The 26,785-nt window shown below is 40.3% G+C and overlaps 1 protein-coding gene and 1 long non-coding RNA gene across 9 annotated transcripts in view; one reads left to right on the top strand and one right to left on the bottom strand.

Annotated features, from left to right (window-relative positions):
• Positions 1-26,785, top strand: part of Pcdh15 (protocadherin related 15) — a 1,498,824-nt gene that overhangs the window by 1,188,018 nt on the left and 284,021 nt on the right. For all 6 annotated transcript variants that reach the window (XM_063279549.1, XM_063279551.1, XM_063279550.1 and 3 more), the window contains 2 exons: positions 4,168-4,361; positions 10,855-10,987. In XM_063279549.1, the coding sequence (XP_063135619.1) occupies positions 4,168-4,361; positions 10,855-10,987 (327 nt within the window). The remainder of the gene's footprint in view (positions 1-4,167; positions 4,362-10,854; positions 10,988-26,785) is intronic.
• On the bottom strand, positions 4,250-16,250 carry LOC120098845 (uncharacterized). Of its 3 annotated transcripts, XR_005497466.1 has the most exons (6): positions 16,153-16,216; positions 15,596-15,746; positions 9,816-9,916; positions 9,457-9,555; positions 6,872-7,172; positions 4,250-4,385 (listed from the first exon to the last, which is right to left on the bottom strand). It is a non-coding gene; the product is annotated as an uncharacterized LOC120098845 (long non-coding RNA). The 3 variants fall into 3 exon arrangements; XR_010061062.1 differs by having other exon boundaries at positions 9,811-9,916; positions 15,596-16,250; XR_010061061.1 differs by lacking the exon at positions 4,250-4,385 and having other exon boundaries at positions 6,163-7,172; positions 9,811-9,916; positions 16,153-16,218.

Genomic DNA, 26,785 nt, shown 5'->3' with positions numbered 1-26,785 from the left:
CCCTCACTCACTTCAGTGATTTATAGCAGCTGAGTGCTAACATCACGCACGCACACATGCATGCATACACGCACACAAACACATGGATTGGGAAGTGATAAAATAACAACAACAACAACAAAAACAAAAACAGGGTCTCTCACTGAAGCCAACCCAGGATACCCAGAAAGGTGTAATAGTATCACTGGTCAAATCAGGCTGCCAACCTCTGGAATCCATACATTTTAAGAAGACCAGGATGGAATTATGGGAAAGTACAGTTAAACCTCATGATAAGATCTGTAATGCAGTATAGAAACGGAATAAATCGTTCAGTGTCCATCATTTAGCTACTAAAGTGCTAAGTTAAAGCCGTTAACCCATTAAAAAGACATTCAATTCTCATTTCATCATAGATATCACACTACCTTCTTCCTGGAGTCAGGCCCTTTCCCCATCTCCTTTCAGTTTGTGAGGTAGTCCTACCCATCTCATAATAGAAATGCGTCTCTACGCCCTCACCCTCAGGAGGACTTCGGACACCCGTCACTAAGTGTAGTGGCATTGAGCAGTTTAGCTGTCAAGGTGTCGTCTATAGTTCTAGCCAACCCCACCAGGCAGACTGAGGATGGGCCATCTACAGCCAACCTCCACTGAGCATTTAAAAGAAAAGTGTTGAGTTTTCAGTGTCGTGGAGAAAAATGTCGGTGTTGACTGGGAACTCGGCGAGGCGGTATCGGCCCGATTTAATCCTGGACTGCTGATAATCTCTTCAGAATTATTAGCTGACATGCAAAATCGATGTTGACTGTTAATTATTTCTCTTCTGACTCAAGCCTAAGAGACTGAGAAGATCAAGATTGTTTAAAAGCATTTAAGTCTTTTAAACGTATGCTCATTGTTGTAAAAATGTATCTTAAAGAACTCCCCTGGCATCCCCTTCCCACCTTAACTCATTTATGTTCCCAGATGATAAACGCACCCAGTCTTTTATTTTTAAATATGCCTTGGGCAGCACAGTAGCCCTGCAGGGGCCTGTCTACCCTCCGTGCAGTTAGAACTTACCATCCTACTGATACCCCGAGTTACTACTCACTATTTTCTATTTTCTCCTTCTGGGCTGCTCTTAAATCTAATTGGCCAGCCCACATGGCCACGTATTTTATGGCTCAGCTATCTCATTGTGGTTCTCCTTCTCCCTCTTGTATGGTTTTTCCTCTTTCATGGTGGCTCCTTCCTTTCTTGATCCTTGTAGTCTGAAGCCCTGACTAAACCCCGCCTACCTCTCTTCTCCCCAGCTATTGGTTGCTGGCATCTTTATTTACCAATCAGAATTAACTGGAGGCAGGGTCCCTCATCTTCAGGGCAGTTTGGAGGGACTGAAATTAGCATTAGAATTAGGCCAACCCATCACATTTCCCCGTTTTGTCCAATTAAAAGGGCTCTTTTAGATGTAAATGAAATGTAATTATAACAATTATGTAAATTGTAAGGTACGATATATATGTATAACATCCAGTCCGTCATATTTGGCAATTTAGATAAAGTATTCTAACTTTTACAATACTCCTTACTTTCATTCAGGTCTTAAACTTTTCACTGAGAGTTTCCGATGTGTTAGCTGCAGTGTTCACTGAATAGCTTAGCTTCTCTGCTAGGCTGAATGTAGACTTGGGTATATTCTTACCACTTGTGTTTCTGTAGTCCTGGTTGGTATTTATAGCGCCTCCCATATGGGTGCCCAGTTCAATTTAATTATCATCTATCACTGACTCCTTTCAAAACTCATTTATAAAAACGTTAAATAAAGCCATCCATAATACCTGTGTCCCCAAAGCTCACTCCCCAGCGCCTCTTCTGAAATGGATGCTCTGCCATTTATCATTACATCTCTTTAGCCAATTTAATCCCCAAGAAAAATGTTAATACTGAATCCACTATGAGCTGAGTTTTAATTAAGGTTTTCATAAGACATTTTGTGTAAGTGATTTACTATAATCAAAGCTGCTACCTCCTCTTCGGTCCCCATCAGTTCCCAACTTCTATCTTCATACTAAAGATCGTGAATTTGTATGACAGGACCATTTCCCCCCAAATACACATCATCCATTTCACTGTTTCTAAAAATAGCATCATTCTCCATCGCCTGTAGGTCTATGTCTGTCATGCCAGCATAAGTCCCCAAATTATTTCAGAAAAATGTCTTTCCCGGTGGCAGCCACATCTGCCTCCCTGAAATACCAACCTTGGGATGTAGTACCCTTAATGCCAGTCTCTCAATTTCCTTTTGTCTTCTCTATTTTTGTTGCTGCCATTTCTGTGCCCGACACCACTCCAAGTGCAGAGAATAATTAAAAATGTAATTAGAGGGATGGCAAGATGGATGGATCAAGAAAAAGTACTTTCTGTCAAGCCTGACAGCCTGAATTTCATCCTAGAACTCTTGTGAAAGAAAGAGAAAACCAGTCCCTGAAAATTGTCCTCTAACTTACACACAAACACACACACACACACACACACACACACATACACACATACACTACATACACATACACTACACACACATACAGTACACACACACTGCACACACACACACTATACACATTCAAACACACACAACACAAATGAAACTAAACACACAGTTATAAAAGAAATAAAATACCAACTCCTAAAAGTTTCCCTCTAACCTATACATACTACACACACACACACACACACTACACACACGTACAGTTATAAAAGAAATAGAAAAGCAACTCCTAAAAGTTGTTCTTTAACCTATATATATATTACACACGCACACACGCGCGCACACACACACACACACACACACACACTCCACAGTTATAAAATGGAATCAGAATTAGAACATGTGCCACATGTCTCCTCAGTAATGGATGGGTATATGAAGAATTGATTGGCATTTCCTGGCGATATTAAACATGAGCCATTTGTTGATGTTGCCTCTGAGCCCTGCATTGAAGTTTCAAGTTCAATCTGCCACATTCGCATTTTCTCAAATGATATCGCCCAATCCCCCAAAGGACTCTGAAGATCTGGTACTTCAGAGCAATAGATATTGGCAAAACACAAGGAAAGGGGCTACAGAAGGGACACATGGGCTAGCTGGGTAAAGCTGTGTGCTCTCCAAACCCTAATGACAAATTTTGCTTTCCTTTCTGGGTAAAGTGAGCCCGTACTCTTATTCCCTCCATCCAAACAGGATTATGAAGTGTTGTTAGTAAGGTCTCCTTCTAGGATCACTCTTTCCCTTCTATGTAAATGTATATCTATCAAGAAGTAGAAAAAAAAAACAGGGCTGGAGAGATGGCTTAGTGGGTAAGAGCACTGACTGCTCTTCCAGAGGTCCTGAGTTCAATTCCCAGCAACCACATGGTGGCTCACAACCATCTGTAATGCTATCCGTTGCCCTCTTCTGGTGGGTCTGAAGACAGCCACAGTGTACTTATATATGATTAATAAATCTTAAAAAACAAAACAAAAAAGTGGAACCACTATCACTTTAATACCACTGTAGGGAAATTAATAATGGCCATTCTCCTCTCACAGGCAGTCAGCAACAGTTGCCTGCAAGTGATTTTGGATGTGTGCGTATCGTGTCTACAGGCATTTATCTGCTGTCATCTCTGTGGCTCTGAAAACGACTCTCTTAAAAGAAAATGGTTTTGGGAACATGGGCTTTATCTGCCCATCATATGCCTGTGGAGTGGGGGAGGTTATGAGGCAGGAGAATACTGCAGATGAGAAAACGAGATAACAGAAGCACAGAGGAAATAACACAAACTTTGACTTTTCATTTTGATGCCGTCTCAGACAACAGTGGTATGTGTTTATGTATAAAGAAAGGGAGGTAAGACAGAATACTGACCCCATAGAGGAATATTAGATTGTATGTTAAACTTTCCCCACCCACCACCATTTTATTAGACTAAAGACAGGCTTCAATATTTAAAAAAAAAAAAACTGTTCTGAACACAGTCACAAAATGACAACATTGATGCCCACCATGACTCAATGCCACAACACAGAAGCAGTGGTGGACACATTTGCATTCTGTTCTCACTTTGTAGTAGCCTCAGCCTCGAAATCGGGTCTCTGTGTTCGGGGGAGCCAGCAGCACAGCAGCGAAATCCTAACGAGATTCCTGTTGTGCTTCTTCAATTCTAGCTGACTGCAGTGGACGCTGATGAAGGCTCTAACGGGGAGATCTCCTATGAAATACTAGTGGGCAGCAAGGGAGACTTCGTGATCAACAGGACCACGGGGCTGGTGAGCATCGCGCCAGGAGTGGAGCTGGTCGTGGGACAGACGTATGCGCTCACGGTACAGGCTTCGGACAACGCCCCGCCCGCAGAGAGAAGGTGACTGGACCAGGACCTGTAGTTCTAGAGAAAAATTGCTGTATTTATACACTATCAATACTAAGGGGCTACTGTAAAAAGTCAACTTTTGTTATTTTTGGCTAAGCTTTTATTTTAAAATAAGCCTCTAATATTCTTCAGTTTTATATATATATGTATATATATATACACACACACACATATATACATATATTAACAATGTGTTTAATGTTGTACTGCTCTATTGCTATAATAATTGGATTTCATCAGTTATATATATATACATATATATATATTAAACACATTGTTAATAGATCTGGCTTGATTTATATGTGTCAATATACTATAGTTACCATGATGTGAGGGGTTTAAATCAGCCATAGATTGTGGCATTAGCCACCTCTTTGTGAGAAATAAGCTAACGATTTCCCATGAGCAACCAGAGCATCACTCACAAAGGGATTACTGATGTTGATGTGCTAATATTGTTTATATCTATATATGTATATACGTGTATATATACACACATGTGTGTCTGTATATATATATATGTGTGTGTGTATGTGTGCGTGAATATACACACACACATATGTGTGTATATATGTGGTGTTTTCTTACTGTGCTCACATACGTATACACTACATTATAAAAGAAGAACAGTAATGGTAATGATGAAACCCAATTACTACAGCAGTAGAGTACTATAACACGCCCAGCGTCACACACGTACAGCCTGGGGCCTTTATCAAGTAAAATAAGGGTTATTACAAGCGGGATCCCATCATAGAAGGCGGTTAGATTAACGAGAGGATGCACTGTGCGGGTATCAGGGACGCAGAGAGAATGGCTGGCTGATGGTCAAGGCAGGACTGGAGGAGGCGAGGAGCAGACCTCATTGTGCTGACCAGAGTAACGCGTGACTTGAAGCTCACCAATTCTTTATTCCAAATGTCTCTTTTAATACCTTGGGACCACAGTCTACCACGCGTCACTGAGAATTCAGAGGTGGAACCTCAGACTGGCGTTACTACTTCTACCCCCGATGCCACATAACAGAGATATCTCAGACTGATCATTGCCTGTGTGCAGATTGCTCGACTCTGCCTGAGCAGGCTACGTCATTGATAGGTTTTTACTCAAGTAAAGTGCATTCTTCAAAGGGCGCTATCCTTAGGAGGGAGTGTCTGACCTTCCGTGGCATCTGTTTTCGTTTTTAATTAAAACGATGAGTCTGATGCTACAGGATTACCTCATACTGTCGTCAGACATAACGAGGAAGGCAGTGTGCTCACCACTGTGTCACTGACACATCCTTCAGAGGTGCCTTGCGACTGTCCAAGAATAAAAGCCACACATTCCCTTTCTACCTGATGGGGTAGCGTAATGTTTGCCACAGAATAACGAGGTCAGTGTTTTCTGCAAGGAAATGATGCCTTCAGACTGAGTTAGTAAGTGAACTGACGAGTTGGGGGGCTTTGCCTTTAATATCTCCTTGGGAAGGGAGATGGTATTTGCAAGTTACCAGCACAGAAGTATAAATAGTGATGGACCAACACCACAAGCAAGAAAGGAGTATTCTTGTCATGGAGGGATGGCAGTAAAAACCTTGGTGGCAACAATCGCAACTGGGAGGTTGTCCTCATTGGTTTTTTTTTTTCTTTTTCTTGGTTCGAACACTTGAGTTTGTAAATTTGAATGAGGACCAATTTAAAAACAAACAAACAAAAAAAAACCAAACAAACAAACAAAAACTTTAGGTTTATCTTGCTTCGACCTAGTGAAGTGTCTACAAGTTCAGAGTGACCGCAATAAGAGTCCTTCATTGGAGTCTTGGGTTTTTTGTTTAGGGCTTTAATAAGAATAAATGGATAGATGTTAAAGAGTTAAAAAGGTATCCTAGGATTAAAACATCAGTCTAGTGGGATATCTTCCTTAATATGTTTTTTTCTTTTTTTGGTTCAACTGAATTGAGTAAACAGTGTTTAATCCTGGAATGAAGCATTACTGCCATCAGGTTTGAAAAGAGTCTTTGATCCCAACCGCTCCTCCTTAAGTGACCATAAAAATGACTGACACAATATGGCACTGTCTTGTATCTCCGCTGTCATGGAAACCAAGTTAGTGCTTAACCCATAACTAAATAAATTTCCACTGTGAATTATATATATATATGTGTGTGTGTGTGTGTGTGTGTGTGTGTGTGTGTGTGTGTGTGTGGTGTGTATACACTTACACATACATTATATATATATAAATATGTATATATATACACACACATACATATATATAGTAATTATATATAGTGATAAATACATTTAAAATATCCATTTGTTCTAATAAAAGTATATTGGATTCCTAAAACTCCTGTGTGTGGGAAACACTGGAACTAAATAGAAGGGAAAGACTAGGCTTGCAGTGGCTGCGCACGCATGCGCCCATGTGGTTGGGAGTTTCAGGAGAGAAGCAGCAAGGGAAGAGACGGGGACACAGATGAAGGCAGGACGTGAAAACGTAGAACATTTGATCATTACCAGTGGTCTTCCTTAAACGTACTGACTGTCCCGCTGTCACAATGAGGTCTCAAGTGACCGTTCAAGCGACCGTTCACTCCAGCTTCAATCGCTCCTTCTGCCTCATGTATACCCGTCTCTCTAGTGTATGATCCACCGTTTTCTTCTTTAGTCCTCTAGGAAGTCACGTCAGGGCTCCTCTCTCCAGTGAAGCTTTGCGTGTTGCATATATGATTACGTTTCACATCTGAAAGTTGTGATAAGAGCTTCTTGTTTTAGACGGAAATATGAAGTTTCCGCTTCTGTAGATAGCTTCGTTTGCCTGCCAAGATAGCAGAATGGAATCCACGAGCAAAGAACTATAAATATAGATTTTTATGGCAAGTTCATTAATGGGGGACAAAGGAACACTCATTATGATGTCTCTGTTTTAAGTCTTTCTAAAAAAATTAATATAAGTACTAGTCACCTTTATCATGGAAACAGGCAGTAATATAGCACATAAGCATATTATACAAGTTGGCATTCATACTATTAGAAAGTTAGGCTCTTTTGTCTTTTTATAAACTATGGCTTTCCCAAAGCCAAAATATATTAGGTCTATCTTTCTGGCTTTTCCTTTATTCATATTTTATTTGCTCCTTAAAATAAAGAAGTACACTTTGTCATGGGTGAAGTTTCAGTTATGACATAAGTAATTTAAATATTAGAATTCTGTATTCTGAGTCCAAGACTAGCTTGGTACCAGGATTGGGTCCGGGACAACATCCTTCGTAACAATGCAAGGACCTTTCATAATCACAGCCATCAGATTAAAAACAAAACAAAGAAACAAAGAAACAAATAATTCCAATATGCTTCCCAAAAATCTGTTCTTATGAGATCTAAAAAGTTCAGAAACCTTTTGACTGTATCCACGGTCGTTAATCCCATTGGTAACTTTAATTCGGCCACTTAATCTTCGTAATCATTTAAGATTATAAGCCTAGCTATTCAAATTGGGGTGATTCAACGTGACTTATTAAGTCCTAAGACTGCCTTAGAAATGCATGGCTTCTTTTGTACTGCTTTGACCTTTTCCCCACTTCATGAGACTAATAAGGCCTTGTGATTTTCAGTTTTACAAATGGAAACCTATTTGCATCATACTTACCCTATTACAGAAGTAAAATATGAATAGGAAGAAGCTTGGTTTTATGCATTTAGGACCGGCTATAAATGTAAATATGAAATACTCACATAAAATATTATTTACCCAGCGACTGCCCTGTTTTACTACGTGCTTAAACTATGCCGCTGAATTACTGCTGTTTATGACAGCATTAAGTCATCATTTTATTGTTAATGCTGTAGGCATTCAATTGCAGGAAAGCTTCCTCTGACAACTGTGCTGACATCAGGGATAAAGAGGAGATCTCATTTTAAAAGGCAGTAGCCCTCAAAAAAGGACTGGTCCTTATTAAAGACGCCACAGCAGAGTGCCAAGATGGGAACGATGAAGGATGAGCTTCTAAGTCCTCTAGGAAGTCACGTCAGGGCTTCCCCAAACAACCCTGAGAGATAAGTCCTGAAGGGGGTGGGGGTGTTTAGGAGCATGACTAGCAACTTCAACCATTGGATTATGACCAGACGGACCAGAGAAAGAAGCAGGTGAGAACAAGTCAAAGAGACAGTGACACTGGACCAGAGTTTTTCTGTCTCAGCCCAAGGTAACATAGCGGAAGGAGCAGCAAATGCCTAATTAAGCATCATCTGGCTTAAAAGTCTGACAATAGGTCTGGGCCTGGTGGATTATAGCTAAAATCCAACACTCAAGAGACAGGATTACATGAACTCAAGACCCTCATAGACGAAAGGTGCAGGCTGGCCTGGGATACGTAGTCAGACTCGTGATCAGAAACAAGTAACCACAGCAACAGATTTCTGAGACTTGCCTGTGGTTACTGCCAAGCATGCTGTGAAGGGCATGAGCCCCAGATAAGGATAGAGGTCCCCTCCGTCACGCCACAGAAATGAGAGGAGTCGATAGCACTAAAACGACCTTTCTGTGACTTGGGTCCCGCGTGAAGACTTACAAGCTCATAATCGGTGACTTGTTATCGCTTTAACTCAGTGGTTCTCCCCCTTCCTCATGCTGCGACCCTTTACTCCACTTCCTCATGTGGTGGCCAACCCCAAACATAAAAACCATTTTTGTCGCTACCTCATAACTACAGCTTTGCTGCTCTCATGGGTCGTTAATGTAAATACTTTTGGAGACAAGAGGTTTGCCAGAGTGGTTTGGTCCACAGGTTGAGAACTGCTGCTTTAATTCATTTTAGTTTACCCTGCAACTCCAAATTTTAATTACAAAGTCATTTCATTATTCCACTATTGCGTCTGAATTTAATATAAGATATAAGATATAAGATATAAGAAAAAAACACTATTTTTGAGAGACTACAGTCACAACTGCAACTCAAAGATGAGACTGAATTCAGACACTTCAACTGATTATAAGACTCTGGTGTATTCTAATTTCAAATGAGTTTACTTTGGGATAGTTTTGCAATAAATTCAAGATAGAAATGTCTTAAAGAGACTCTCAATTTGATATAAATGCTTACTAGCGTATGTGATCTGTCTATATAGAACTCCACAGCCTGCACCCATGCATGTTACAGATGAATGAGCTGCCAGCCATTTCTCAGTGCTTGTGTTCTGCACTGGAAAAGATTTAGAAAGGAAAACAGGTTAGCTATCCTAGAAAAATGTGGAAGGCATTACAAAGAATACATTGGTATAAGTATATAAGTTCATTAGAATACGTGATAAAAGGGACTCTGTGCTACTTTAAGAAAAATCTCGCCCCCTAAATAGCAGTCACCATGGAAGCCTTTTAAATTTGACAATACAGTTTTTAAAGAAAGTGATGCATAAAGCCTATATTTTAGAACGCAGATGATGTTCCAATAAAATACCTTACGCATTTTGTGGGAGGGACGAGCTCTGTAAACCCGCGTCTCTCATTTATCCACTTTAACAATATTCTTGTTAGCCTTGAAAACCTTGCAGCTTCCGTTTTCACTGTCAAAAAAAAAAAATCCAGAGTTCAAAGACGCTAAAAGAATTGATATGAAATAGTAAAAATAATAATAATAATAATCTTATCTACGATAGTGAAGTGACTTTATTTTCTTCCTGAAAATTCCCCCCTCAGTATGGGTTTTAACTAAAAGCAATTTTTGGCTTTTCACGTTATACTGTAAAACATAAAACATCTCCAGTTTTATTACCACAAATCCACCCTAGGATTACTTCAATTTTGACATACAACAAGGAATGCATAGTATGCAATATCAGAGTCAGAACTAACAAAATAAATACGACCTCTTGTTCTGTGTAGGACCTCTCTCTCTCTCTCTCTCTCTCTCTCTCTCTCTCTCTCTCTCTCTCTCTGCGTGTCTATTGTATATGTACATGGGTGCATATGTATGTGCATACATGCATGTGTACGTACATACGAATGTTCATATGTGTGGCTTTATGTTGGATTAATCAATACTCCTTTACCAGGTTCAATTGGACGAGAGCCTGAAAAGCAAGTTTTACTACCAGGGGTTTACAGAGAGATTTTGTTTGTTTTTTTGTTTGTTTGTTTGTTTGTTTGCTTTCCTTTGCTATTAAAGACAAATGGGACGGTCAGCTGAGGCGAGTTAATTTATTAGCCGTCCTTTGCAGCCTGGCTTCTTAACTTACACTATTAATCTAAGTCGTAGAAACAGGTGCCGGAGGTGATTGTTTTTTTTTTTTTTTTTCTTTTACTAAGCTAATTTCACAAAGGCATTCTATTTCGGTGGTAACTTTTACGGTTTTATTCGTTCACGATTTTACTGCTTTCTGTAAACGCAGGATTTTTCTTGTCCTGCAAACCCGGCAGACAAATAAAGGAAAGAAAAAACGCATTCTAACTCTCTCCGAGTCGTATGGATCATTAAACACCCATTTCTCTTCCCTCGGTGCAGGCACTCCATCTGCACGGTGTACATCGAGGTGCTGCCTCCCAACAACCAGAGCCCTCCGCGTTTCCCACAGCTGATGTACAGTCTGGAAGTCAGCGAAGCCATGAGGATCGGCGCGGTTTTATTAAATCTACAGGTGCGCCTGGGGCGTGGCTCTGTGTGTCTGCGCGTGTAACGTGCCAAAAGGCCACAGGTGATGGCTTGTGAGTTCACAGGGTGCGCGGTGGAAGCCCTTGCACACCTGCTTATGTTCTGGGGAATGACGTTTCCATCCGGGAAGAAAGGGACAGAGGCGAGCCGTACGTGGAGAGGCTTCCAGAGCTGATCTAGTCCATAGATCGCACGGTTGAAACCGTGAAAACCTAACACAGGCCGGCAGGGCTTAGTTGCAATAATCATGGGAGAAATGAGGGAATAGGAAGTATGAACGTGAATAATTTGTGCTTTGCAACCGAACAGTGCAGCTGACCGTTGTCCTTGCTTCTCCTGTCTGGGTTTATTTTTGCTGCTGTGGCCATACTAGGAATTAGACTCAGATGAATGGTGACATTCAAAGTCCAAGACAAACTTCCTCTTCCCGATGGCCACAGATATGTTAGAATGGCTGCTTCAGTGTACCGTTGGCAGGAAAGGGGTTCTTTGAGATGCTATTTCTATTCACAGCGCAAGGCTCCTGGCTTATGAGGTCCTCCTAGAGAGTAGCTTGGTTTTCAATATTTTCATGTCACTGACCAGAGCATTCAAACTGACTTCAGGGTTACCAGTGACTGAAGACGTGGTTTCAGTTTGCTTCACGTATGCCATCAATAATTGTCTCTGGCTTAAACAATCAGAGAAAGAACTGTAGGAGGAGTAAGTGGTGTAAAGAAGGGGGCTCAAGAGAAGAAAGAAAAATAGAATATCACCTTTTCTCTCATGTGCAGACTTGGACATAAACATATATTATCACATCTCAGTCTATACATGACCCTAAAGTAGAAGGTGCTGTCTAGGGAAGGGTATGAGAAAGTTCAGTATGAACAAAGTGTGGTCGTGTGTGTGTATGGGTATGTGTGTGTATCTGAGCTAGTGTGTATGCATGTGTGTACACATGTTCACGTGTGCTCTCGTGTCTATGCTTTTGTCAATGTGTGTAGGTGTATATGTGTCAATGTGGGTCTGAGTGTATGTGTCTGTATATGTGAATATATATGTGTGTCTGTGTGTGTGTATGTGTCCATATATGTGAATATATGTGTGTGTGTCTGTATATGTATATATATGTGTGTGTGTGTGTTCTGTGTGTGTGTTTTGTCTAAGTTAGTGTATCTCTGTGTGTGTTTGTATGTGTGCGTGATTGTATGTTGTGTTCAAAATGTCATAACATACCTAACAATTTTAATGCCCCCTAAGATAGTGATAATTTTCCTGAAAAAGATCAAAATGGATCATTCAGACACTACATTACCTATCCATTGGACAGACTTGATGTTCCTAAGTGTTGCTTGGAAATGGTGCTGTTTCTCATAAAAGTATTCAGGAATCTGGATGTGACATTAGGAAGCATTTATTAAAGTAATATGTGAAGGAAAATTCTAGCCTCAACACTTTTTTTACCCTTAACTGCAGTAACAGAGGACATAGCCACTTTTTGGTCAAAGTTCTTAAGTCCTTCTATTCTCTGTCCTTTTACCTCACGATGGCAGGGTCATTCTATGGGTAGCCAAATGCCAGAAATTTGCTGGCATGCTCAAGTACTTCTGCAGTTTTCCTTTAATATTTATTTTACTGCTTTTCTCTAGGTGATTGATGTTTTCCTTTATGTCCTTTAATTGTTACTAGAATGTATAGGCAACAAAATTACAAGCAAGTACAAATATCAGTGATAACAATATATCAAGAATTCTAATAAGGAAGTTAAAGACAATATAGCATTTATTCAGTTAGACAAAATAACTAACCATATTATTATAATGATATAGGAGGGAATAAAACATTAATTCATTTAAATAAAATAGTGAAAAATTTACACACATGAGGAATGATTTATCGAAAAATAAAAGAAAAAAATTCACACTAAATCTTAAAATTTTCAAGATCCCAGTTATGAAATCATCCATGGTTTACAATTAAATCTCCCCTAACGGTGTTCCCGTGTGCAAAAATGCCTTGTAGAAGATTAGCCATTACATTTGGTAGAACGCAGCCTGGTTTCTATGTCAGTAAATCTCAGGAAGATCTGAGACCCTTATTGTGGGAGAATAACATTATCTGGGCCTTCAAGATGAAGCCAGTTTGCCTTTCTCATTTCTCACATTTCTTTGGCACAAAGGCTGGAGGAGAAGCAATACTTGTGATGACAATTCTATTTCCCTTTGTTTGGCTTGGCAAAGCAAAAGAAAGAGCAAATCCTGGTAACAGAAGGGACAAGAAGAGGCAAGGGTGTTACCATCAAGGCCTTCTCATAGACCGCCAGCCTCTTTTGTTCGTAATCCATTGAGACACAGTTTAAACTCACGACCTCTAAGTTGAAAAGCAGCCATCAAATTACTCCTCCAAAGTCTTGCGATAAGAGGACGGGTGAGAGGCTCCGTGGTGCCTGCGGTTCTCCGTCCTTATCTTTTCTTCTCATCTTGAAGCCAACCAACATGAAAAGAAAGGATAAGGCCCCGATGGTGAGGGACCCGCTTCAGGAGCATGCCTCAAACCTAGAGGGACTTTAGTGATCCTCGCCTCCAGTCCCACACCCGCTGTTAACTATGCCCCCTTTCATTCTCCCTAAGGGTGTTTAGGAAGCTGTGGTTTCCTCTTTCCGTGAATACTAATATGAAGACTGTTGTAGGGATGGCATCCCACAGGGGACAACTGGCCTCAGACATCTGTTTCTCTACCTCGCGCCGATCATGGCTAACCTAGGGTAGGACTTTCTTCCCTCCAGAATTGCTACGTGGGTTTGCGGTGTGTTTTCCCTCCATCTTTATCCATATTTAATGTCTTTAATAATAGTTTCAAAAGGCTGTGGAATTTAACCCGCACGCCTGAAGGCAGTTTTATTTTTAGTCCTGAAGAGAAATGTCCTGCTGCCTTGACCTCACTACAGAATTGATTCTTTCCCGTAACGGTTTAAATTAAATGCAAGCTGTCCTGCACATGCCTCTGTGCCACTCAGAGGCGCTAATTTGTTTTTTTTCTGACATTCAAAATGCTCTACAAGTGGAAGGCTCCTGCCCTTCTCTTTTGCTTTCTCCCAGTTTTTTGTTTTGTTTTGTTTGATAAATATTTTTTATACAATGGGTTGTATTTTTGTCCTGAAAAGTACATGACACAGGGGCTTGTGATTCATGAACACTGCACTGGGTGCAGGTACGCACCAGAAAATTGACAGGATTGTACACGACCATCTCATTTAATAGTTTCTCTTACATGATCGGATATCTCCTCTGAGTATTCAAGTTCCTTCATGTGATCTTCTACTGGTGAGAACTGAAGATTAGGCTTGAAGAGGCCATTCCCCCATAAGTGACAGGTGACATTTGAACCCAGTTGGGAGGCTTTTCTGCTTCTCCTATGTGTTATGGGGGAGGAACTTCATTGATTTTTTTCCCCTTCTTTTCAGTTTTTGTGGTGGGAAATTTCTTAGTGTACCCCCGTTATCACTAAATTTCAGATTTGGAATGGCTTTTTCATCATTAGCATTATCTCAACAGAGATAATGTCAGGGGTGTGGAAGACACAGCTGAAATGTGTGAAATACTGGTATTGGTTGATTAATAACAAACATAGATTGTAATTTATATAGAAAAATGGACAGATGGGAGATAATAGATAAATAAAAGAGAGCTGACAGACATCAGATAATAGAGAGAGATAGAAGATAAATAATGAAGATAGATGATAGATAGACAGATAATAGATGATAGACATAGATATGATAGATAGATGATAGATAATAGATAGATGATAGATATAATTAGATCAATAGATAGATGATAGATAATAGATGATAGATGATAGATAGATGATGGATAATAGATGATAGATGATAGATAGATGATAGATAATAGATGATAGATGATAGATATGTGATAGATAGATAAGATATATATATGATTGGTAGATAGATGATAAATAGATGATAGATATGATAGGTATATGATAGGTGATTGATAGATATGATATGATATATAAATTAGATAGATAGATAGATAGATAGATAGATAGATGATAGATGATAGATATGTGATAGATAGATAGGTAAGATATATATGATTGGTAGATAGATGATAAATAGATGATATGATAGGTATATGATAGGTGATTGATAGATATGATATGATATATAAGATAGAGAGATAGATAGATAGATAGATAGATAGATAGATAGATGATAGATGATAGATATGTGATAGATCGGTAAGATATATATGATTGGTAGATAGATGATAAATAGATAAATAGATGATAGATATGATAGATATATGATAGATGATCAATTGATATGATAGATAGATGATAGAATAAAAGGGAGATAGTGAGGGATGGAGCAAAAGAAGGAGAGTGGGCTGTTTCATAATATCAGTTGTCTGCTTCTTGCAAAAATTAACTGAGATTCATAGAGAAATTTTTCTTTCATAGATATAATGGAATTTAAATATACACACAGGCATGCATACACACACATACACACATGCATCCACATACATGTTATATGTATGAGTGTTTACTTGCATGTTTTTCTGTGCATCAAGTGCATGCTGGTACTCACGGAGGCTAGGAGAGGTTTTCAGGTCACTGGAACTAGAGCTACACATGGTTGAGAGCTACCATGTGGGTAGCTGAGAATTGAACCTCATCCTCCGGAAGAGCAGCCATTGATCTTAACAACTAAGCATCTCTCCTGATCCTCGGGAGGAGGCCTGTGGAGAAGGAGCAGGATGCAGGAGCATTAGAATTTTGGAGATGCTGAGATTCATTCAAGGGCCAGTCCTGCTTAGCAGACTGAAGCTGGAGCTGAAGTGGTACCTGCAAGGTGTAAGGATTAAGCAAGGTGTAGGTAGGAGAACGCAGGAGGAGGCAGCTTGACCTTAAGCAAGGCATCTCCCTTTGAAAGACTCAGTTTTAGCTGCAGGAAGTGATAGCTGAAGCCATTCCGTGGGCAACATTTCCAACACACAAGGGAAATACTGTTCCGTTCTTTACAGGAGTTACGGAATGGCTGTCATAGAGCTGTCACGGTCTCAGAATTTACTTTAGACCAAGCACTTAATACTACTCCCCTCCTCCCAAGGAAAACAAGGACCCTCCTGCATTTACCCGACTCACTAAACAAGGTCTTTACAAATTCTCAGGCCTCCTTTCAAGTTACCCCAGAACTTCCGCTTTCTCTGTAGCCCTCACTTCCGGTCAACCAAACTCCTTGGTTATCCCTCGCTTTGAGTCAACCAAACCGTTGGTACCAAAATAACTCACGGTTTCACTGTTTGTCCCCAGTCCCATGGCCTTCAAATGACCTTACCAGTTCTTGTCTAAGTAGTTCTTGGCCAACTCTAAAATATTTAAAAGCGACCCAATCAATGCTCAGTTTCTTAGAGAGTCAAAATTAAGTCTTTTAGTACATGTTACTGGGAAGAGAGGCATCATTTTTAAGATTCCCTGATGGTCTAGACACAGAAAATCCAGTTCTTTTTTTATATCACTTCATTAAAATTTGATCTCAGAAAACCCCTTGGGAAAAAAATGCACATTTTGTAACATTTTATTTACAATTAAAAATGACATCAATGTTCGTAAGTAGCCTGATTCCCTCGTGTAAAAGTGAGCTAGCCACACTCAGCCAGACTGTTCTCATGAAGATTTTAGCTTAAGCAGAACTTAAATGAGCCCTGATGCTGCTACTGTCGAAGTTCACAGCAAACACAGAATATTAAATTCACATCTAATAGCTAGACACTTAAAATTTTGCTAAATAGATCAATATTCTAAGGAAGTATAATGGCTTTGAATATAAATAATTGAATAAAATACGGTCAGCCATGACATCATATCCACACAAGCCATACCAACTGGACTCAGCAGGATTTATGTATTCATGCATTTGTGTGTATGTGTGACAACAATAATAATAAAGAAGCCACCACTTTGAGTGAGAGTTGGAATAGCAGGGGAGGGGATGGCTGAGGGGACATGGGAGGGGGGATAATGAAAGGACAGGTAAGAGATGTAATCATCTTTACAGATGAGGTCATTCTATGTTCATTAAAAGCTAATATATTTAAAATCACATGGAGAATAAAATGTCCTTTTTAAAATGTTGATTGATTGATGATTGATTGTGCACGTGTGTGCCCGAGTATGCGTCTATGCACCATGTGTATGCAGAAGCCAACAGAAGTCAGGAGAGGGTCAGATACCTAGAGCTACAGTTACAGATCCTTGTGACTCACCTCGTGGGGGCCGGGAACTGAGCCAGGTCCTCTACAAGAGAAGTAAGTGTTCTTAACCTCTGAGCCTCCCTGCTGGCCGCTAAAGGAACAAAATTTCCAGTGATACTTTCACTATTTTGTCTTCGTTACAAATTCCTGTAGCTTATAGGACAGGTTTCCGGGAAACATTTTCTGTTACAGACACAAAATTGAATCTCAGATTGAAGCTGCATGGGCCTGTACCAGGTTCTCTGCACATACATCATGGCTTCTAGTTTAGATTTTCACTGGAATTCCTGAGTGTGTGAACAAATGGATCTATTATTCTCGTGCCTTTTCTTTACCTTGTTTGTTTTTTTTTTCTTTCTGTTGGTTTGCTTCATCCAACTTCGATGTGATGGCTTCTTGTTTTATCTTACTGTACTTTTCTTCTGTTATATTTTTAGAAATGAACAAATGATTGAAAAGAATTGAACTTCTGATCCAAGAAACATTGAAACTCAAAATATACCACCTCTTTGTGATTGATATTAGCATTATACTGTTGGTTTTTAATAATATTTAAAAATATGCAAATTTAAATATTTAGATATCACACTGCATAGAATTAATGGTAGCAAAATATATTCTCTGTGACCAGTGAAATAATACCAAGTAACAACACTACTATCCTAATAACATTGGCAAAACACACAGTCATTTTACGTCGAATGAAGCCAGAAAAAAAATGTAGAAATATTTCTACATAGAGATCAGTCTTAAAATTATTCTTTTAAATTTACATTTGAACTTAGCCCAGCAAAAGTAGTTTAAAGTTTTTGGAGGATTTAAAAAAGAAATCATACTTTAATAATTCAGTCATCCTGCAGTAGCACACACTAGTTCCACGCCTGTTGGAAACATTTGAAGCAGACACGTTCTACGACTTGCATGCCTATTGGAAACACTTGAAACAGACATGTTCCACCACGTCCATGCCTTTTGGAAACACTTGAAACAGACATTTCCCACCACTTGCAAAGTAATCTAATCCAGAGCCTGACTGTCACATTTTTGTACAGGTCGTATTTCCTGTAATTTGGTTTTTGAAAATGTAATTTAACATGTAGATTTTTAGCAAAACACATCTGTCTTATCATTGTATGTGTTTCATAGCATTAAGGAATAAAATGTCTCATACTTAGGCTTGCTCGTTAAGACCATTCCTGAGAGGGAAACCCACAATAATAATCCCACACAAGGTCATGTGAGGGAGGTATTTTGATCCACGTAAAGCACTGACATCGTCATAGGGCTGCTGCTCTGTACACTGTGGAAAAACCTGAGGTAAATGATAGCCTGAGGTCCACAGTATCCCAGCCCCTCCATCAAGATCACAGGCAACAAGGGCAAGAGGGAGTGATGGCTGGAATCTCAAGTGCGAACCTACGAGTCTACGCTCTTTCTGTTCTCTAGCGGCTCCGTCCTGTTTGTTGCCATGACTACCAGACCATACTTTGTCTAGGTAGCCACAACCTCTGTTGTGTGATGGAAACGGTCATGGCTGGCCTAGAGAGGAATTTCTGTGTTCCAACACAATCTCATCTTGAACACAACATTACAGGCGATCCCCGAGAGCTTGCATAGAGCAAGGATGCTGTACCTTTTAGGTGCTCGAGCAAAAGACACTTTGAATTTGCCTTTGCTGTGTGTCAAATGCCTTGTTTTACAGGTTTTGTCTGTCTACACTGAAGGCGTGGCACTGCCCAGTGTTCTGGGGACACTGTTGGTTCTATCTCTGTGCGTTCTGATGTTCATCGATGACTTTTGACTGACTTATACCTGCAAATGGAAGTGGGAGGGTCCATTTGCTTTATGCCAGGAGAGTATTGTGCAATTTAAAGAAAAAAATGTGCATTGTCTAATGTAGGTGACATAAGGAGTTTTGCTCTTTAGTTGGTTTGGGGTGTGTGTGTGTGTGTGTGTGTGTGTGTGTGTGTGTGTGTGTGTGTGTGTGTTTTATTAAGCATAGTTAAACCATTTTGCTCTTTTTAGAGTTAACTGAGAAACGGAACTAATTTGAAACCTGGGTTGAAGGTACAACACTTGCAGAGGCAACTACTTTCGGCTGAGATTTCTGCGGAACGTTTCCATCCCGCCTTTAATAATGCGGGCCGTAAAGAATCTCGCTGTGTTGTGTTTTCTGTCTTAAATACATCTCAGAGTGTGTTTGAACACCTCGAGCCGTTTACAGCTTCACGGACTGCCAGCTCTTGCTGATTAAAGCTTAAGTGTATAAATAGCGTTATTTCTCTGAGATTTCGGGAGATAAAAAGAAACAAAAACCAGTGTTCCCGAGAAACACTCCAAAAGCAGCTCTCAGGAGTCCGCTTTCCCATGAAATTTATGTGAGCCCCATTGACCTGGAGACGAGCCTGTGGTGTTCCCACAGTTATCGACTATGACTGCAGATGAGAAAATAATTTAAGTTTTAAAGAAATCAGGGTGTATTAACATGGGAAGGTTTCGATTCACTCAAGAAACCTAAAGAATTCCATGACGTGCCTCTTGTTTTTATTGCAAATATTTTTTAAGATACAGATTCAAAAATATCCAATAGTTTGAAAGATCGCAAAGTCAAATGTCTCTGCCTCTGTTTCCCCACTCACGCACCCACAGATACGTGACCCACTCGTACACAGGACCCATCTGCACAGCACGTGACCCATTCCCAAGTCGGAGCAGACTTCTTTGTTTTCTAAGGGCTGCAGCTTAAGCAAACAAACTTCGGAGAAGGAGGCAGAATTATCTTGCAATAAAAATTGACTCGGCTCTTCAATAGAGCTGGTCCCTCCCTTCCTCCAAAATAAAAGTAGTTTATTTTGATTTGGGTAATCAAATGGTTAGAAAGCACCAGCACACTTGATTGCCACACTTGATTGTCCCTGATTGAACACACTGCTGAGTGATTTAGACCCGAAAGCTTCCTGTGTAAGGCAGGATGGAAAAATGCAAAAGCCTGGGTCCAAACACAGCAGACTAAAATGACCCACGGTTCACACTTTGTCTACCCTCCTTCCCTTACTTTTGTACTTAAAAGCATGTCACGCATTCACCAACCCAATTATTTCCACATTATTTATTTCACACAATAGACTTCGGAAATTTTCTTATTTTTGCTATTTCCTTCTTTCCTCTCACTGGGCCTAGCTAACCCAACACGTCCTCAGCCCTCCACTTCCACATTTCCCCCTTCACAGTCATTCCTCTGTGATTCCATATGGCCATATGTGTCTATGTGAATATTTACATACCAGTCACGTGTGCAACGTAAGCATACCATTTTGCCGTGCCATAAATATACACGGGGCATCCTAATCGCATTTTTCTTTCCTAGCAACATGAAAAGGTTCAGAAAAGATTGCTCCAGAAATTTTTGGGACTCACTTGTCAGCACGATGTCTCTCATCACCAACAAAAGCTACAACTTACAATTCTTATAAAAAAGGATGTCTTTTTACAGGAGCTATAACGCAACCATTAAAATCAGGAAATAATTTGACACACGCCTACAGTCGAATAGCCCTTGGACTCTTGTTTTACAACTCTCATGCGTCCTCCAATCGATCCCTAGTAATATGGTCTGCCATCCAGTCCCCACGCTAACACAGAACCCTTGTTGATACAGGTCCACAGTCCAGGGTCTCATGCTGATGTAATTACTATTGCTTTAGTTTCCTCAAGCTGAAACGTCCTTGGCTTTTATAGCCCTGACATTCTTTTAAGATTGCAAAGACTGTTATTTAATATATGTTCTCCAAAATGAGGACCCACGAGTCACCGTTTTCTGGCAAGAACACTGGAGTGGTGCTGCCTCTGGGGGACAGAGAGATTGCTTGATTTCATTCCAGCAAGCTTTAGTATAGATGCTTGAAGCTGTTATTCCATTAAAGACAGCTCAGTGCTTCAGCTCTTGCAGAGGACCTGCGGCCAGTTCCCAGCATCCACATTGGGTAGCTCACAGCTGCCTGTAACTCTATTTCTAAGCTATCAAAGGCCCGCTTCATGCCTCTGCGTTGTACACACACATACACACACACACACACACACACACACACACACACACACACACACAAATAAAATGCAAATTTGAAAAAAGAACCTTCCTGACCTACTTGAAATATATATATAAATATATATGTAAATAATTTCCTCATCATTTGAACTATTTATTTTTAACATTTTTGATAATGTATGAATAAACCAGCATTATTGTTCCCAAGTGTCAGTTTACTAACATGGCTCATTTTGCATCAATCTGCTGCTATAAAGAAAGCCTCCCCCTTGTGAATTTATTCATATATTGACTTATATTAACATGAAGTACATATTCCAACTTTATTCAAAAGGATTGTAAGCCTCTGGTGTTAATGTAGCACACAATAATGCTGAACTGATAAGGCTCGATGCTCTTCAAAACTACAGTTCACATGACAGATAAGTCTGAGGTCAGATGGCCACCAAAGTCAAGGTCCAGAAGACCCTCATTGTGTCTTTTTCTTCAGGAGGTGGGGGTGGGGGGTAAAGAAGACCTCTCTCCTAGTCCACTGTATGCAAGATGCAAATACAGCCATGATATTTCCCATTTGTGGACACTTCTTTTCACCATAGAATGTAGAGCTTCATGTGTGGGGTTGTGAGGGGTCCTGTCCTCATAGTTGTCCTTTAGCCTTGCAAATAGTCTCATGACCCTGTTCAAAGAGGACCTGTGGTCCTTTAACATACCCTCACTGTTCTCTGTTCTCTGAATACTATTATTTTCTGTTTTAACAGAATGTTTCACATTTGTTTTCTATTTTCTTATGTCAGCCATAGATTAAGCAATTTCAAAAGCTCTGGCTTGTAGGATTATACAATGATTTAACACAAACACACGCATGATATGAACATACAAACACACACATTCATATACATAAACATACATGTAAATGCACACAAAAGCATATACACATAAACACACTGTGCATATATACACATACTTACCATATATTGCATTTTTATGATTAGTATGTGTATATATGTATATATATATGTTTGTGTGTGCATATACACAAACATATATACAATATGTATGTGTCATATATGTTTTATATATATGTATACATAAGAGAGAAAGAGAAACACAACAATAACAAATAAACCATAATCACAACCATTCATACACACAAGCACACAAATGCACACACTTATGCATAGGTAGTCACATGCACAGTCATGCACATGTGTACAAACAAACACAAACACATTCCCTACACAGAGAGGACTCTGCACATCAGCCCTCTTAAAGGCTGTGCTATCTTACATGCAGGGAGGTAACATGTGAATGTCCTTCATTCAAGTTAACTATCAGTACTTGCTTTTATTTTTGCATTGAATAATAACAATCATAGCATCCTGTAGTAGATATGACTTATGACTCCCGAGTCAGCACCTGTTCACCTACCGGTTCACATTTTCTGTTCATCGTTGTGAGAAGTGTCTATTCACATCTTTTGCCTGACTTTAATCAAATCAGAAGTGTCTAGAGTTGTTTGATTTCTGCATACATTCTGAACATTACTCCTCCAGCATGTGGATGGATGGCAAGAGCCCCTCTCCCCCGTGACAGACTCTGGTTATGCAAAAGATTCTTAGGTTGATGTGTTCACATTTGCCTATGTTGCTCCTGTACTTGTGCTTTTGAAATATTGTCACCCATATTTACTACCTATACACACTTCATGGGAAGCATGCCTTGTGTTTTCTGCTAATAGACTTACATTCTTGAGAGCTACTTCTGGGTCTTTGAGCCACGCCGGGATCCTGTGGGGGTTTGTGTCAGATTTCACCCTTCTGTGTATTGAAATTCGGTTTTCTCAGTACCATTTATTGAAGAGACGATCCTTCCTGAAGCACTGTTTTGGGCAGTACTACAGAGAATCTCTTGGCTGTTGATGTGTGGGTTTTGTTTCTGTCTCCTGTCCCTGAGGTCTCCACAGGTCTCAACATCAGTTTTTAACCTTCTGAAAAGCTGTCATTCTGACTCCATCAGGGCCGTGAGTCTTAAGACCAAGGTATCAGGGTAACTCTGGCTTTGTTCTTCGAAGATGTCTCTGGTTTATTGAAGGCCATTAGGTTCTCATATAAATTTAAAATGGTCTCTTCCATTTCTGTGAATAATACCATAAATATTTTAATGGAAATTGCAATTTAATATGTAAATCACCCTGTATAATAAGAACACTTTAGCTAAAATAATTTTTCTAAAGTAGCAAAAACTATCTTTGTATGTACGTGTATGTGTGGTGTGTGTATGTGTGTGTGTATGTGTGTGTGTGTCTGTGTATGGTGTGTGTGGTGTATGTGTGTGCGGTGTGTGTGTGCTGTGTGTGCGTGTGTTGTGTGTGTGTTGTGTATGTGGTGTGTGTGGTGTGTGTGTGCGCGTTGTGTGTATGGTGTGTGGTGCGTGGTATGTGGTGTGTCTGTCAGTGTGTGTGTATGTGTGTGTGTGTGTGTCTGTGTGTGTATGTGGTGTGTGTATGTGGGGGGTTGTGGTGTTTGTGTGTGTCTGTGTGTGTGTGGTGTGTGTGTGATTTTATATTCTTTTTCATAGAGGGAGCATCTGCATTCTTGGTTAAGTTTATTCCTAAGAATTAGTATAACCACTATAAATGCAACACACCCTCTAATATCAATGTTGGTTTGTACAAAGTCTGCTGACAGTATCCTAAAACTTATATCAATTTGTGTGTTAGTTAATTCGTGAGTTAGTTAACCTGCTTTGGCTCCCAGCAGGTCATGAGCATGAGCTTTTCAGAGTCACTAATGAAACACACACATACACACCCACACCCACACCCACACACACACACACACACACACACACACACACCAACTAAATTTGATATGCCTTGACTAGCTCAATGTCTGGGCATTTATAAACCTCCCCATGGCTAGCACACATTCCCCCTCCAGTATTCCTGGCTTAACACCTTCTAAATTGATATTTTTTTCTTTGCAGCCCTGTTACCTCCTGGGCAGCCCCTCCCATTCCCTTCCCACACTTGCCATAAGGCCACAGTTCCTTTCCACCTACATTGCTGGATGATTTTTCTCCTGCAGATCTTAAATCTGATCCTTCTCCCTCCAAGTCATAGTGACTCTCCTCCTCTTCCTCTCTCCCTTGTTCCCTTGCCCACACTATCTAAAAGTCCTGCCTCCATCTCCCTGCCCAGCCATTGGCTGCACTGCAATTCTTTTTAAAATTATTATTATTATTATTATTATTATTATTATTATTATTATTGTTGTTGTTGTTGTTGTTGTTGTTGCTGTTGTTGTTGTTGTTGTTGTTGTTTTACACTCCAGATTTTATTCCCCTCCCGATCCACCCTCCCAACTGTTCCACATCCCATACCTCCTCCCCACCCCAACCCCCACCCCCAGTCTCCACAAGGATGTCCCTACCCCATCCACCCCTCCCACCCCACCCACCCCACCATACCTCCAAACTCCCTGGGACCTCCAGTCTCTTGAGAGTTAGGTGCATCTTCTCTGACTGAACCCAGACCCGGGAGTCCTCCAGCCTCATCTCGGCTGGTGGATGCCGCCAATGTCTGAGAGATCTCAGGGTCCAGGTTAATTGAGACCGCTGATTGTCCTACAGGGTCGCCCTCCTCCTCAGCTTCTTCCAGCTTTTCCCTAATCCAACCAAAAGAGGTCAGCAGCTTCTGGTCATTGGTTGGATACAAATATCGGCATCTGACCATTTTAGCTGTTTGTTGGGTCTTTCAGAGGGCAGCCATGATAGATCCCTTTTTTTTTTGTGAGTGCTCCATAGCCTCAGTAATGGTGTCAGGTCTTGGGACCTCCCCTTGAGCTGGATCCCACTTTTGGCCTGTTGCTGGACCTTCAATTCCTCAGGCTCGTCTCCATTTCTATCCCTTCGGTTCTTTCAGACAGGAAGACTTGTGGGTCAGAGTTTTGACTGTGGGATAACAACCCCATCCCTCACTTGATGCCCTGTCTTTTTGCTGGTGGTGGACCCTATAAGTACCCCCCCCCTTTTGAGTCCTGAGAGTCTCTCACTTCCCCCCTTTGAGTCCCGAGAGTCTCTCACTTTCCAGGTCTCCGGTACATTCTGGAGGGTCCTCCCAACCTCCTACCTCCAGAGGTTGCCTGTTTCCATTTTTTCTGCTGGTTCTCAGGGCTTCAGTCCTTTTCCCCCCACCCAATACCAGATCATGTGCCCCTCCCCCTCCCCATGCCCCTCCTCCCTCCTCCTTTTCCCCTCCCCCTATCCCCTTCCTTGTCCTCCCCTTTCCCTCCCAGGGTCCTCTCTTCCCCCTTGTGGTTGCTTTCTTCTCCCTCCCAAGTGGGACTGAGGAGTCCTCACTTGGGCCCTTCTATAATTCTTTATTACCAATCGAAGCTAGCTGGGGGCAGGGATTCTCGGGTCTGGACATGCAGCTTTTGGGAGCAGAATTAAAACAAGTGTTAGAACCAGTTCTCAATAAATTTGCAACAAACAATAATCTTTTGGTGGAGCTATTATATTTTTTACATGTAGAATCACTTCATTTGCACAATGAGAATAATTTGACTTCCCAGTTTCCCATTTGTCTGTCCCTCCTTTATCCCCATTATAATCGTGCTGGCTAAGACTCCAAGGAACGATGTCGATTAGAGTGGACATCTGTGTTCTTCCCAACTGTACAGAAAACATGTTCAGCTTTCTCTCATTCATTGGCTGGCTATGGATTTTTGATATATAGTGCGTATTATATTTCAGGGGTGTTACACAAATACATAATTTGTTTAGAGTTTTATCATGAAAATGTCGAATTTCATTAAATGATTTTCTTGCATCAATTGACATGGAAATGCCGTTTTTAATTGAATTGCTAAGATGTGTAACATTTATTGATTTGTTTGTTATTAATCCAAACTTCAAGCCCTGAGATAAATCCCACTGGATCATGATAAATTGTCTTTTTCATGTGCTCGCAGAATTTATTTATAGGTATTTTTTTTGATAAGTATTACTTCTGTGTCCATCAAGCTCCTGTGCCTTAATATGTGTGTGTGTGTGTGTGTGTGTTCGTACGCACGCATGCGTGTTTGTGTTTGGTTGGTGTTATGAGAATAATGTCAGTTTCACAATGAGTATTAAGAAATGCTCTCCCTTTTGTTTGTTTGCTGTTTTTTTTTTTTTTTTTATAAAATGTTAGAAAAATAGTGGAAGGTTTTTTGTTGGCTTTTAAGTTGGGTAAAAGTCAACTATGAACACATGTGATTCTGGTCATTACTTTGATGGGAAAACTTGTTTCTATTCAACCTTGTTTTTCTATTGTTGAACAATTCCTGTTATACATGTCTCCCTTCCCTTCGTGTTGGTTATATGCATATCGAAATTTACTATGTGTAGATTTTTCAGGCAGTTGATTTTATAGCTCCTAGTGATACTTTGTATTTCTGTGTATCATTGGCATTGATGTATTTGGACATTTGCTAAC

Source organism: Rattus norvegicus, chromosome 20 (assembly GCF_036323735.1).
Source record: "Rattus norvegicus strain BN/NHsdMcwi chromosome 20, GRCr8, whole genome shotgun sequence".
Lineage (NCBI taxonomy): Eukaryota > Metazoa > Chordata > Mammalia > Rodentia > Muridae > Rattus > Rattus norvegicus.
This window is presented reverse-complemented; position numbering and strand designations above follow the sequence as displayed.